This window comes from Oncorhynchus masou, chromosome 1, assembly GCF_036934945.1.
Source record: "Oncorhynchus masou masou isolate Uvic2021 chromosome 1, UVic_Omas_1.1, whole genome shotgun sequence".
In the NCBI taxonomy this organism is placed as follows: domain Eukaryota; kingdom Metazoa; phylum Chordata; class Actinopteri; order Salmoniformes; family Salmonidae; genus Oncorhynchus; species Oncorhynchus masou.
The window spans coordinates 20,006,307-20,019,892 of NC_088212.1; the positions used below are offsets into that span (position 1 = coordinate 20,006,307).

The 13,586-nt window shown below is 41.4% G+C and overlaps 1 protein-coding gene across 1 annotated transcript in view; it reads right to left on the reverse strand.

Moving 5' to 3' along the window:
- Positions 1-12,893, reverse strand: part of pcsk5b (proprotein convertase subtilisin/kexin type 5b) — a 43,681-nt gene extending 30,788 nt beyond the window's left edge. The window contains 2 exon segments of the mRNA XM_064957758.1: positions 4,810-4,914; positions 12,354-12,893. Of these exon segments, the coding sequence (XP_064813830.1) occupies positions 4,810-4,914; positions 12,354-12,533 (285 nt within the window). The 5' untranslated portion in view covers positions 12,534-12,893.
- Positions 12,894-13,586: the final 693 nt, after the last annotated feature.

Below are 13,586 nucleotides of genomic sequence, written 5' to 3' on the forward strand. Positions count from 1 at the left end.
AATACTTTTTTGCCCCACTATGTGAACACACATACAAATTTCACAGGTCACAATCAATATCTCAAAACTAATGGATTTGTTTCAAGGAATTCCTTGGTAAACTCATCTCAGAAATTTGGGAATGTTGGGTAGGATTATTTTTGTAACGACTGCTGCCTTTCACTTTTACCCAAGGTAGCCAAATCATTCAGGTAAAACAATAAACCAGAGACGGAGGTGATCGACTTTAACATTCATACAAAGCTAAAAAGAAAGAGCGAGTGAAAGAAAAAAATCCTATCAGAGTGAAGTACGACCTACTAAAACAATCTGTCAGTTTCTCCAGAGAGCAGAGGAGGGAAAAGAGATGAGGGATGGACACAGAAAAAACACTGGCAGAAAGAGAGAGAGAGTGTGATTGAGAGATAGAGGAGAAAAAAGGGTGTTATAAAAGGGGGATAGAATGAGGAAAAACAGGCAGAAAGAAGGGGTGGGGGGGGGCTGAGGGAGAAAGATTTCATAACCCAGAATGTAATTAAGTCAAAAAATAAAACATTTGTAACAATGATGGATGGCAATGATCATGTGAAGACAGAGCAGGCACAAGTCTCTGCTCATTTCACCAAGTCTGTCATCAGTTTCAAAGCAACCATTTACACACCTCATTAAGCTCAGAACAGCAGAGCCATCATTATACACGTGTGTCTGTCTAGAGCTCCCTGTCTGTCTGCCCACCCGATGTCCATGTGTGTTTGTGTAACGGATGATAAGCGGTAAGCCTAATGCGGCGGTCCTCAGACCGTCACCTAGACAGGAAGTCCGACCGCCAGTCCTCCATTAGTTCCACCACTGACCTGAGAGTCCACCGAGACGGAGAGAAGACGGATCCTCCCTCTCCAGATGGTGAATTGGACTCCTGAAATACAACTACTTCTGCATTCCCCCTTCTTAAGGATTTGGAGGTGGCTCTCTCTTGCTGACTGGGTCTGTAACCAAGGGCAACCAGGATCCCAAAAAAATAATCCAGCTATACTTTAGAAGCGTCAGCTGAAATGGCACTTTAGAAATGCTTCCTTCCTTGATGGGATCACTAATCTGACATGAAAGTATAGATAGAAGCAAAGTGATGGGCGTCCTTGCCTATACCTATCCAAATCTGTTATAATCAGTGATTACACTGAACAAAAATAGACGCAACATTTTCAAAGACTTTATTAAGTTACCGTTCATATAAGGAAATTAGTCAATTGAAATAAACAAATTAGGCCCTAATCTATGGTTTGCACATGACTGGAAATACAGACATGCATCTGTTGGTCACAGATACCTTTAAAAACAAAAAAAAGGTAGGGGCATGGATCATCAAACCACTCAGTATCTGGTGTGACCACCATTTACCTCATGCAGCACAATACATCTCCTTCGCAGAGAGTTGGTCAGGCTGTTGATTGTGGTCTGTGGAATGTTGTCCCACTCCTCTTCAATGGTTGTGCGAAGTTGCTGGATATTGGCGGGGACTGGAACGCGCTGTCGTACACGTTGATCCATAGCATCCCAAACAAGCTCAGTGGGTGACTTGTCTGGTGAGTATGCAGTCCATGGAAGAACTGGGACATTATCAGTTTGAAGGAATTGAGTACAGATCTTTGCAACATGGGGCCGTGCATTACCACGGTTGAATGGCACGACAATGGACCTCAGGATCGTCACGGTATCTCTGTGCATTCAAATTTCAATTGTGCAATTGTGTTCATTGTCTGTAGTTTATGCCTGCCCATACCATAACCCCACCATGGGGCACTCTGTTCACAACGTTGACATCAGTAAACCGCTCGCCCACATGACGCCATACACACTGTCATCTGCCCAATACAGTTGAAACTAGAGGTCGGCCAATTATGATGACCAAAAAAAGCCGATACCAATTACAAAGCAGACGATTTTTAAATATATTTGTAATTCTGAATTAACCCTTTTATTTTAACTTAATATAATACAGAAATAAAAACTATTTAGTCTCAAGTAAATAATGAAACGTGTTCAATTTGGTTTAAATAATGCAAAAACAGTGTTGGAGAAGAAAGTACAAGTGCAATATGTGCCATGTAAAAAAGCTAACGTTTAAGTTCCTTGCTCAGAACATATGAAAGCTGGTGGTTCAATATTCCCAGTTAAGAAGTTTTAGGTTGTAGTTATTATAGGAATTATGACGTGTCGACTATTTCTCTTTATATCATTTGTATTTCATATACCTTTGACTATTGGATGTTCACTTTAGTACACTTAGTACACTTACACTTAGGCACTTTAGTATTGCCAGCCTAATCTCGGGAGTTGATCAGCTTGAAGTCAAACAGTGCTGTGCATCAAGCATTGCTAAGAGCTGCTCGCAAACACAGTAAAGTGCTGTTTGAATGAATGCTAACAAGCCTGCTGCTGCTACCACCGCTCAGTCAGACTGCTCTATCAAATCAGACTTACAGACCTGAATCCAATAGAGAATCTGTGGAAAGAACTGAAAACTGCTGTTCACAAATGCTCTCCATCCAACCTCACTGAGCTCGAGCTGTTTTGCAAGGAGGAATGGGAAAAAATTTCAGCCTCTCGATGTGCAAAACTGATAGACATACCCCAAGCGACTTACAGCTGTAATCGCAGCAAAAGGTGGCGCTACAAAGTATTAACTTAAGGGGGCTGAATAATTTTGCACGCCCAATTTTTCAGTTTTTGATTTGTTAAAAAAGTTTGAAATATCCAATAAATGTCGTTCCACTTCATGATTGTGTCCCAATTGTTGTTGATTCTTCACAAAAAAATACAGTTTTATATCTTTATGTTTGAAGCCTGAAATGTGGCAAAAGGTCGCAAAGTTCAAGGGGGCCGAATACTTTCGCAAGGCACTGTATCATATAATAAACACACAGAAATACGAGCCTTAGGTCATTAATATGGTCAAATCCGGAAACTATCATTTCGAAAACAAAACGTTTATTCTTTCAGTGAAATACGGAAGCATTCCATATTTTGTCGAACGGGTGGTAACCCTCAGTCTAAATATTGCTGTTACATTGCACAACCTTCAATGTTATGTCATAATTATGTAAACTGTCAAATAATACGGTCCTTGTTTGGAAGAAACACAGTTCGCTATGAGCCAGGCGGCCCAAACTGTTGCATATACCCTGACTCTGCTTGCACTGAACGCAAAAGAAGAAGTGGCAATTTCCCTAGTTAATATTGCTTGCTAACATGAATTTTTTTAAACTAAATATGCATGGAAAAAAAAAACACTTCTGTGTACTGATTTTAAGAAAGGCATTGATGTTTATGGTTAGGTACATTTGGGCAACAAATGTGCTTTTTTCGCGAATGCGCTTTTGTTAAATCATCACCCGTTTGACGAAGTTGAATTTGACTGTGATTCTAACTTTAGTCAGGTCAAAACTCTAGTGAGGACAACGAGCATGCAGATGAGCTTCCCTGAGACGGTTTCTGACAGTTTGAGCAGAAATCATTCAGTTGTGCAAACCCACAGTTTCATCAGCTCTCCAGGTGGCTGGTCTCAGACAATTCCGCAGGTGAAGAAGCCAGATGTGGAGGTCCTGGGCTGGTATGGTTACACATGGTCCGCAGTTGTGAGGCCATTTGGACATGGTGCCAAATTGTCTAAAAACGTTGGAGGCAGCATATGGTAGAGAAATTAACATGAAATTACCTGGCAACAGCTCTGGTGGAAATTCCTGCAGTCAGCATGCCAATTGCATGCTTCCTCAACTTGAGACATCTGTGGCATTGTGTTGTGTGACAAAACTACACATTTTAGAGTGGTCTGTTATTGTCCCCAGCACAAGGTGCACCTTTGTAATGATCATACTGCTTCGTCAGTTTAATCAAATTGCTGGGATGTTTTATTTTAGCTCATGCAACGAAAAACTTTACATTTCACATTTTTGTTCAGTGTACTTTGAGTGTCTGAAAATGGGGCCAAATGTCACTCGGGTGAGGTTAGTCACACACCCGCTCTCCAAGCCGACGACCTTGGGCTGGTAACTTACTGACAGCCATGACCTTTGACCGTGTCCCACATGCACCAGGCGGTGCGTCAGCAAGCCATAAAGCCATTATCACTGCCTTGTCACCATGGAGACCTGCGTGCCAACAGGTAGATCGCACAGCGCGCACACACACACAAGGTGTGTCCGCTACACCCAACTGACTCACACACATACAGATGACTGTCATTAGACAACTAAGCATAACAACGTGATTATTTCTATAACCGGCTCCACGGACAAACCCCAGTGCATCCATGATAGAGAGCAGCCCGAAAACAGCAGTGAAATGATACTGGCATCAGAATGGTAATGATATGACACTGATCCCTGTACAATAGTGATGGGAGCAGAAAGACTCCCAGCTCAGACTGCAGACCCAGCTGACATCATCCCTGTCAACCCTTCACACAGGAGAGAAACTTCAGGGGAAGAAGGGAGAGAGGAAAGAGAAGAACACTGGTCTATCAATGGCAAACTGCCTCCTGCCCCAAGGGGAGTCTTGTGTAATAAACAGAGTCAAAGTTGAAAAAGGCCAACATATCCAGCAACAGTATATAATACATAATTCATCAAAGATCTCTCATTGAATGACAACTATGGTCAGCAGTGCTATGGCTGTTAGACTTTCCATCGGTGTACTGAACTACTGTTGTGCCCTGTAATGTACGCATCATCAGGGCGAGACCAAGGGTGGTGTTCTGTGACTCATCAATAATGCAGGCGTGTGTCGATGACCTGGTGGGGTGGCCCGCCAGCACGGTGAGGCGAGGCTTACCTTGGACTCCATCGAGAGGAAGCTGTGGCCACCGCGACTGGAGAGAGTTGACCTTTTGATGGTCCTGCTGTGAAAGAAGTGATAATGGTCCTTCAAGTCGCCAATCTACCGAAAAAAAACACCACGATCAGTCTACAGTAAAAACACTGGTTGCATTCAAACGTCAACCAAGTCAGACAGAGGAATTAAACAATGTAACCTGTGAACCACAAACCTCCAAAATAAGAAAGACAGACAGACATGAGGCAGGCGAAGTGTGATTAACTTTAATAATTCAGAGGCAGATTATCAAACAGCAATGGCTGCCAGGTGTCATATACCCTTCCCATTGACCCAGGGATTTAGAGGAGCTACCCAAGGGACTGTATCAAGCCCCTATATTCTTTCAAGTAACTCACAACAATGTTTTACAAAAGATGTCTGCAGAAAGAATGCAGAAATGACATTATTTAATAAACTGTGGATGCTGAAATCAAGACCCGGTCCAGACCGTCCCAACAAATGACGTCTGTGGACGTTGAAACCAAGGCCAGGGCGAATTCACCCAATTCCAATTTCAGATGACAGAAAACAGTTATGAGCTGAACATAACTGTATGCCAGTGGAACAGAGGACAGCAAGCAGGTGAAGCAACTGTAGTTAGTGACTACTATTATTTTGTATTGTAGCCAATGCAGTAAGTCCGGTACTGAGTAGTAAAACCGTCACTGAGTTTTAAGTCACTTAGTAATTCATAAACAAAAATGTACTTCAGTAAAAACACTAACTCATTGGTAGGTCTACCTTTACTTGTTAATTCAATTAACTTAAAATTACCCTCCATTAGAAAATGTTGGTTTTTGGTAACGGATTTACAAGGCAATGTTCCTTAAACATACAATAGGCAAATCATTTCCCCAAAACTAAATTTAAGCATTGATATTGGTTGGCAGGGATCTTTACGTGAAAATGGTTTATTTCTAATACCCTTTAAAGACTTTCTGGTAGATGTTTTCGAAAATCCCTTTTCCATCTGTTTGACCAGAAGTTAAATCCATTACTTATGCCTAATTTAGAAGATGGAAAACGGTTGAAAAATGTATCTATGCCTTAATTTCCCTAAAAGAGACTCTTGGCTGTCATTTGACACCCAATTTGATGTGCTCCTACGAACTTCACGTAGGTGCTCATGGGTCCTTTAACATGGAAATCACCCAAACACACTTGTTAGCTAGCTTTAACCATCTAGCTCAAATATAATGTTTGTACCATTCCTCCATGGGAATCAAACCCACAACCCTAGCGTTGCAAGTGAAATTATCTACCAACTGCCTTACTTCCTCTCCATCCATCTGTGTGTTTCTGTATCATTGTATGTTCTCATATCTCTATCCCTGTCAACTGAATGACACTGTCCTTCTCAGTCACCCACTCTGTTCACATCCCCCTCTCCCCTACCGTTTTGTTTTTCTCTGACAATCTCTTTGCATGTGTCCACAACAGTATTTACGTACACGCAGCCATTTCCCTGTTTTGCCAAGTCGCCCTCGCAAAATAGGTTTTTAACCTCAATGGGTCTTACCTGGATAAATAAAGGTCTTCCTCAACTTCCTTATCGCATGAATGTCCCTAAATAAAACAACCTACTTTCATCCTGAAAAAAATTATAATCATGGGAACTTATTGAGTGTCAAGAACTTTATTTCATACACATGTATGCCTTTCTTGTGCAATCTTAATATTCAGAGCCAGTAGTACCTCAATGTTCTCAAGACCTGAATGTGTGGGGTCCCCATGAGTGAGAGAGCGAGAATGTGACAGTGCACTTAAGACATTAGTGTCAAAGTTCAGGTTAGGAGACTGGTGCAATATTGCCGCCTGGGAGTGTCTTTCAGAGCTTTAAGGCATCAACATACTTCGGGTCGGCTGGCGCTTTAAAAGACCTTCACTTGAAAAACAAGAAAAAAGCTGCAATAGTACCATTTGTCCACCTTGAGACACCGTAGCCAAAAGTTTGAATTCATCTCAGATAAATCAAGAACCATTTAATTTTACATCTAAGATGTTCGGTGCAGTATTTCAAGTGGAAAAAAAAGTGTGCATGAAAACAATGTCTCCTGTTGAATGACAAACACTTCCTTGAAGAATCCCTACTGGTGACCATTCACTGGTCAAAGGGTAAACTTTGGCTTGCCTCAAGACAAAAATGTTGTGCACTCGAACAGCCGAAAAACTCCTCCAAAACGATGCCTAACACCTAAAACATCACAAAATATGCACTAACTGTTTCGACTGGGAAGCATACGGTAAGATTAAAAGGGGATTGGGGGGGTATAAGACTCTCAGTTCTATAAAGGAGGGCTGGCTGGTATATGGGCACCATATAATTATGGAGAAGAGGGGCGGGAGGTGTGAGGGCAGGATGTCCCTGTGATTATCCTAGTCCACAACAGCAATTTTCCACCTGTCAGAATATGTAGTATTGCCTTCTCTGTGGAGAGAGAGCGCTTTGGATTGCCTGGTTCTGTCATTGCTAGATATTTCTCCCATATAGACCACCCTCTTAAATGTGTGTCGCTAAGCAACCAAATGTTGCCTACTCTGAACTTGCATGGGCCTCTCTGATTACAAGGAGAATTGTTGAACAAAATGACATCACAATTAAATCCAGCAAGTGTGCCCATATCTCCTCTTGGCTATTGCATTTTGTTTCCAGTGTTGTACCTGACAGCAGTTATGGATAGGAGTGGGGAGGGTTGGTGGTGACAGTAGACGTTACTTAGGAATGACAGCAACAGGCACACACCATAACAGATATGCAGAATGGAATGATACTTTCAGAGCAATTCACATTATCAAACCCCTGGCAAAGTCAATGCTTGCTTTCCATCCTTCATTTATTGTGGCCATTTATAATCTCAGCCGCTTGTAATTTTATAAGGTTATTAAAATATTAATCTTGCAGCTCATTTGGTTAAAGTATGCGTTAAAGCTAGAATCCTTAATTGAAACAAGGTGCTGTCCCTGCCCGTTTTGCTAAAAAGCTAAGGATTGGGCTGAAGAAATGTAACCACTCAAATGCAGACAGAGCTATGGCTGCAAGGACTGACCATCCAGGATATCAAATGTATAGTTAACTAGAGGTCGGCCGATTATGATTTTTCAATGCCGATACCGATTATTGGAGGACCAAAAAAAGCTGATACCGATTAAAATCGGACGATTTTTATAATTTATTTATTTGTAATAATGACAAATTACAAACAATACTGAATGAACACTTATTTTAACTTGATACATCAATAAAATCAATTTAGCCTTAAATAAATAATGAAACATGTTAAATTTGGTTTAAATAATGCAAAAACAAAGGGTTGGAGAAGTAAAAGTGCAACATCTGCCATGTAAGAAAGCTAAAGTTTAAGTTCCTTGCTCAGAACATGAGAAAGCTGATGGTTCCTTTTAACACGAGTCTTCAATATTCCCAGGTAAGAAGTTTTTGGTTGTAGTTATTATAGGAATTATAGGACTATTTGTCTCTATACCATTTGTATTTCATTAACTTTGACTATTGGATGTTCTTATAGGAACTTTAGTATTGCCAGTGTAACAGTATAGCTTCCATCCCTCTCCTCGCTCCTACCTGGGCTCGAACCAGGAACACAATGACAACAGCCACCCTCGAAGCAGTGTTACCCATGCAGAGCAAGGGGAACAACTACTCCAAGTCTCAGAGTGAGTGACGTTTGAAACGCTATTAGCGCACACCCCGCTAACTAGCTAGCCATTTCACATCGGTTAAACCAGCCTAATCTCGGGAGTTGATAGGTTTGAAGTGATAAACAGCTGCTGGTAAACGCACGAAAGTGCTGTTTGAATGAATGCTTACGAGCCTGCTGCTGCCTACCATCGCTCAGTCAGACTGCTCTATCAAATCATAGACTTAGTTATAACATTATAAACACACAGAAATACGAGCCTTAGGTCATTAATATGGCCAAATCCGGAAACTATCATCTCGAAAACAAGACGTTTATTCTTTCAGTGAAATACGGAACCATTCCGTATTTTATCTAACGGGTGGCATCCATAAGTCTAAATATTCCTGTTACATTGCACAACCTTCAATGTTATGTCATAATTACGTAAAATTCTGGCAAATTAGGTGGCCCAAACTGTTGCATATACACTGACTCTGCATGCAATGAATGCCAGAGAAGTGACACAATTTCACCTGGTTAATATTGCTTGCTAACCTGGATTTCTTTAGCTAAATATGCAGGTTTAAAAATATATACTTCTGTGTATTGATTTTAAGAAAGGCATTGATGTTTATGGTTATGTACACATTGGAGCAACGTTACGCACCGTATCGATTATATGCAATGCAGGACAGGCTAGATAAACTTAATATTTATATTAATATTATCAACCATGTGTAGTTATAACTAGTGATTATGATTGTTTTTATGGGGCGGCAGAGTAGCCTAGTGGTTAGAGCGTTGGACAAGTAACCGGAAGGTTGCAAGTTCAAACCCCGAGCTGACAAGGTACAAATCTGTCATTCTGCCCCTGAACAGGCAGTTAACCCACTGTTCCTAGGCAGTCATTGAAATAAGAATTTGTTCTAAACTGACTTGCCTAGTTAAATAAAGATTTAAAAGAATAAAGATTTTTTTTATAAGGTAAGTTTAATGCTAGCTAGCAACTTACCTTGGCTTACTGCATTATTCGCGTAACAGGCAGTCTCCTCGTGGAGTGCAATGTAATCAGGTGGTTAGAGCGTTGGACTAGTTAACTGTAAGGTTGCAAGATTGAATCCCCCGAGCTGACAAGGTAAAAATCTGTCGTTCTGCCCCTGAATGAGGCAGTTATCCCACCGTTCCTAGGCCATCATTGAAAATAAGAATGTGTTCTTAACTGACTTGCCTAGTAAAATAAAGATTAAATAAAAGGTGTTAAAATGTTTTTTTAAATGTATTTGTTCATATTTTTAAACTGGCCAAATCGGTGTCCAAAAACACTGATTTCCGATTGTTATGAAAACTTGAAATCGGCCCTAATTAAATCGGCCATTCCGATTAAATCGGTCGACCTCTAGTATTAACCATGTTTTGAAGCTAAACCATGTGTTTACATTTGATGTTTACAAACATTTGAGGAAAACAATGTATATATGTTGGGTTCCGATGTGGTACGACAGTTTAACTAAACTCATGAGGCTTTTAAGTTCTATTTTTCAGTAAACAAATGGATATATATGATATATAGACAGTCAAAAGTTGACACCTACTCATTCAAGGGTATTTTCTTTATTTTTACTATTTTCTAGAATATGTGGACAACTACAGATACCTAGGTTTCTGGCTAGACTGTAAACTCTAATTCCAGACTCACATTAAGCATCTCCAATCCAAAAATAATCTAGAATCGGCTTTCTATTTCGCAACAAAGCCTCCTTCACTCATGCTGCCAAACATACCCTCGCAAACCTGACTATCCTACCGATCCTTGACCTCAGCAATGCCATTTACAAAATAGCCCCCAACACTCTACTCAGCAAACTGGATGTAGTCTATCACAGTGCCATCCGTTTTATCATCAAAGCCCCATATACTACCCACCACTGCAACCTGCATGCTCTCGTTGGCTGGCCCTCACTGCATATCCGTCACCAAACCCACTGCCTCCAGGTCATCTATAAGTCTTTGAGATAAGGCGGTGCTTTACCTAGCAGCTCACTGGTCACCATAGCAACACCCACCCGTAGCACACGCTCCAGCAGGTATATTGCACTGGTCATCCCCAAAGCCAACACTTCCTTTGGCTGCCTTTCCTTCCAGTTCTCTGCTCCCAATGACTGGAACGAATTGTAAAAATCTAAGAAGCCTTATATCTCCCTCAAACTTTAAGCATCAGCGGTCAGAGCAGCTTACCGATCACTGTACACAGCCAATCTGTAAATAGTACACCCGACTACCTCATCCACATATTATTACATACCCTCTTGCTCTTATGCACCCCAGTGTCTCTACTTGCACATCATCATCTGCACATCTATCATTCCAGTAGTAATGCTAAATTGTAATTATTTTCACCTCTAGAGCCTATTTATTGCCTACCTCCCCACATTTTCACACACTGTACATAGATTTTTCCATTTTTATTTTGTGTTATTGACTGCGTTTGTTTATGTGTAACTGTGTTGTTTTTGTCGCACTGCTTTGCTTTATCTTGGCCAGGTCGCAGTTGTAAATGGGAACTTGTTCTCAACTGGCCGAGCTGGTTAAATACAAAAAGGTTAATTTGTGGAATTTCTTTCCTTCTTAATGTGTTCGAGCCAATCATTTGTGTTGTGACGAGATTTTTGGTTCAAACCGCCGTGTCTTTGACACGCAGAGTAGGTGGAGGGACGATCTCCGCATGTGTGGGTCCCACACTGAAGCATGGAGGAGGTGTAATGGTGTGTGGGTGCTTTGCTGGTGACACTGTCAGTGATTTATTTGAATTCAAGGCACACGTAACCAGCATTGATACCACAGCATTCTGCAGTGATACGCCATACCATATGGTTTGCACTTAGTGGGACTATCATTTGTTTTTCAACAGGACAATGACCCAACACACCTCCAGGCTGTATATGGGCTATTTGACCAACAAGGAGAGTGATGGAGCGCTGCATCAGATGACCTGGCATCCACAATCACCCGACCTCAACCCAATTGACATTCACGCAGAGTGAAGGAAAAACAACCAATAAATGCTCAACATATATGTGGGAAGTCCTTCAAAACTGTTGGAAAAGCATTCCAGGTGAAGCTGGTTCAGAGAATGCAAAGAGTGTGCAAAGCTGTCAAGGCAAAAGAAGGCTCTAATATATATCTATATATTAGAGCCTTCTTTTGCCTTGACAGCAAAATCAAAATATGATTTTTTTTAAACTATTTTTTTGGTTACTACATGATTCCATGTGTTATTTCGTTAAAACCCCTTGAATTAGTAGGTGTCCAAACTTGACTGGAACTGTAAATAATTGATAGAATCCTTAGTTGCTGTATACATTTTGGATTTCAGTTTAAGAGGCCCATATTGGTCTGAGCCATGAAATACGAGACATTAAACTGTTGGTAAAATTCTCCATTCCTAACAGCCCAATAAAACTGCTCTGCGGAACTGTGGGGCACCTGTTGTCCCACCGGTGTGGAGCCTAATCACTGCACCCCTGCCCCCGCTCTCTCGTTTTGTTCATGTCATAGTCAATCCCGTGTGTGCCAGGCTGATCCCCGCCACACACACGCCAGAAAGACTATCCTGGGTTCAAGGCACATTATTTAGAGTAGAGGTAGCGTGTTCAGGCTGGCCCGGGATGTGGACTATCCAGTGTGGGCCCGGGTGACTATGACGTGTGAACTTCAATTGGACTGACAACAAAACACCACGGTTCAAAAACAAAGTAAGTTTTAATTTATCAAAGAAAAAACACCAATGCTGTGCCGGATTTGACTTTGAAACTCGTTCGAATAAAAATGTAAAAGGAACGAAAAGAGGAACAATTTAAAACATACCTGTCCCATATTCTTATAGCCATATTTGTCTGCTATCCGATCAGCAAACACAGGTCCCCCGTTTATCCGTACAGCCCAATGGTTAGTGTAAATCCGAGCTTTGCAAGGGGCAGACATATAACCGAGCCAGAGCGCCAGAACGCACATCAAGCCTCTTCTCAAAGCGGCGTTCCAAACCATCTTCCCCCACTTTTTCCCCGAACCTCCCGCGTCTCCCTCCGACTAGGAAAACAGCCAAACTTCTCTTCTCACCGCAGAGCAAGCAAGATTCTCATAAACTGTTCGATCAACATCCACATACACCGCAAATAAAGGAAACAACGGAAACCGAAAAATGTCTCAAAAGCCCGTTAGATGGTCCTGGTCTGCTCTCCGCGTGCTCTGCATGGAGAGTTCGAAGTTTGCGTTCAGTCGTGCTCCTTCGCCGCGGTGGGGGTAGTTTGTCTGAATGCAGTGCTTTGGGATAATTTATTTTCCCCAGAACTCGGATGTTGGTTCTCCTTCTCTCTTTAAAGTGGCGAAATGGCTACAGCGCCTCCCACCAAATAACAAGCGACAATTCGTAGTAGAAACAACTGATGCTGCGTTTATAACGAAGTGGGAAGGTGGTAAATACCGATTTTGAAGTTGTAAATAACAGTTGGATGCATTAACGTGCCTTGAACTCATTGAGAAACGCCGATTGGCTAATAGCCAACTAAATGCGTCAACCATGAACTAAAGTGTCGCTATTATGCGTTTAAACAAACTATAGTGTTCAAAAACCATGTTAATATATCTATATAAATAAGGTTTAGTTGCTACATTTAACTGCCGAAAATGCTGTTATGCTGTTATTTCCTTTGTAGGTGACGTCAGAGGTCTGACTGTGGGAAAAGTGGGAGCTCAGGGATGATAGACGAGTTTCCCACTTGTAATTGCGAGTTGGATAGGCGTTCAAAAGATTGTGCCCAGTCGGGTATGATAATTACCACCTTCCTAGTTGGTTATCAATGCAGCATAATCCGCCGGCTGATCTGCCTGCACTCCGCTGGGTCTTAAAGCCACACTGTCTCAAACTGGTCTCAGATACAGTGCATTCGGAAAATATTCAGAGCCCTTGACTTTTCACACATTTTGTTACAGCCTTATTATTTTTTTTTTAAATCTGTTTTTTTCTCATCAATCTACGAATACTACTCCATAATAACAAAGTAAAAACAGGTTTTTAGATTTTTTTTGCAAATTCATAAA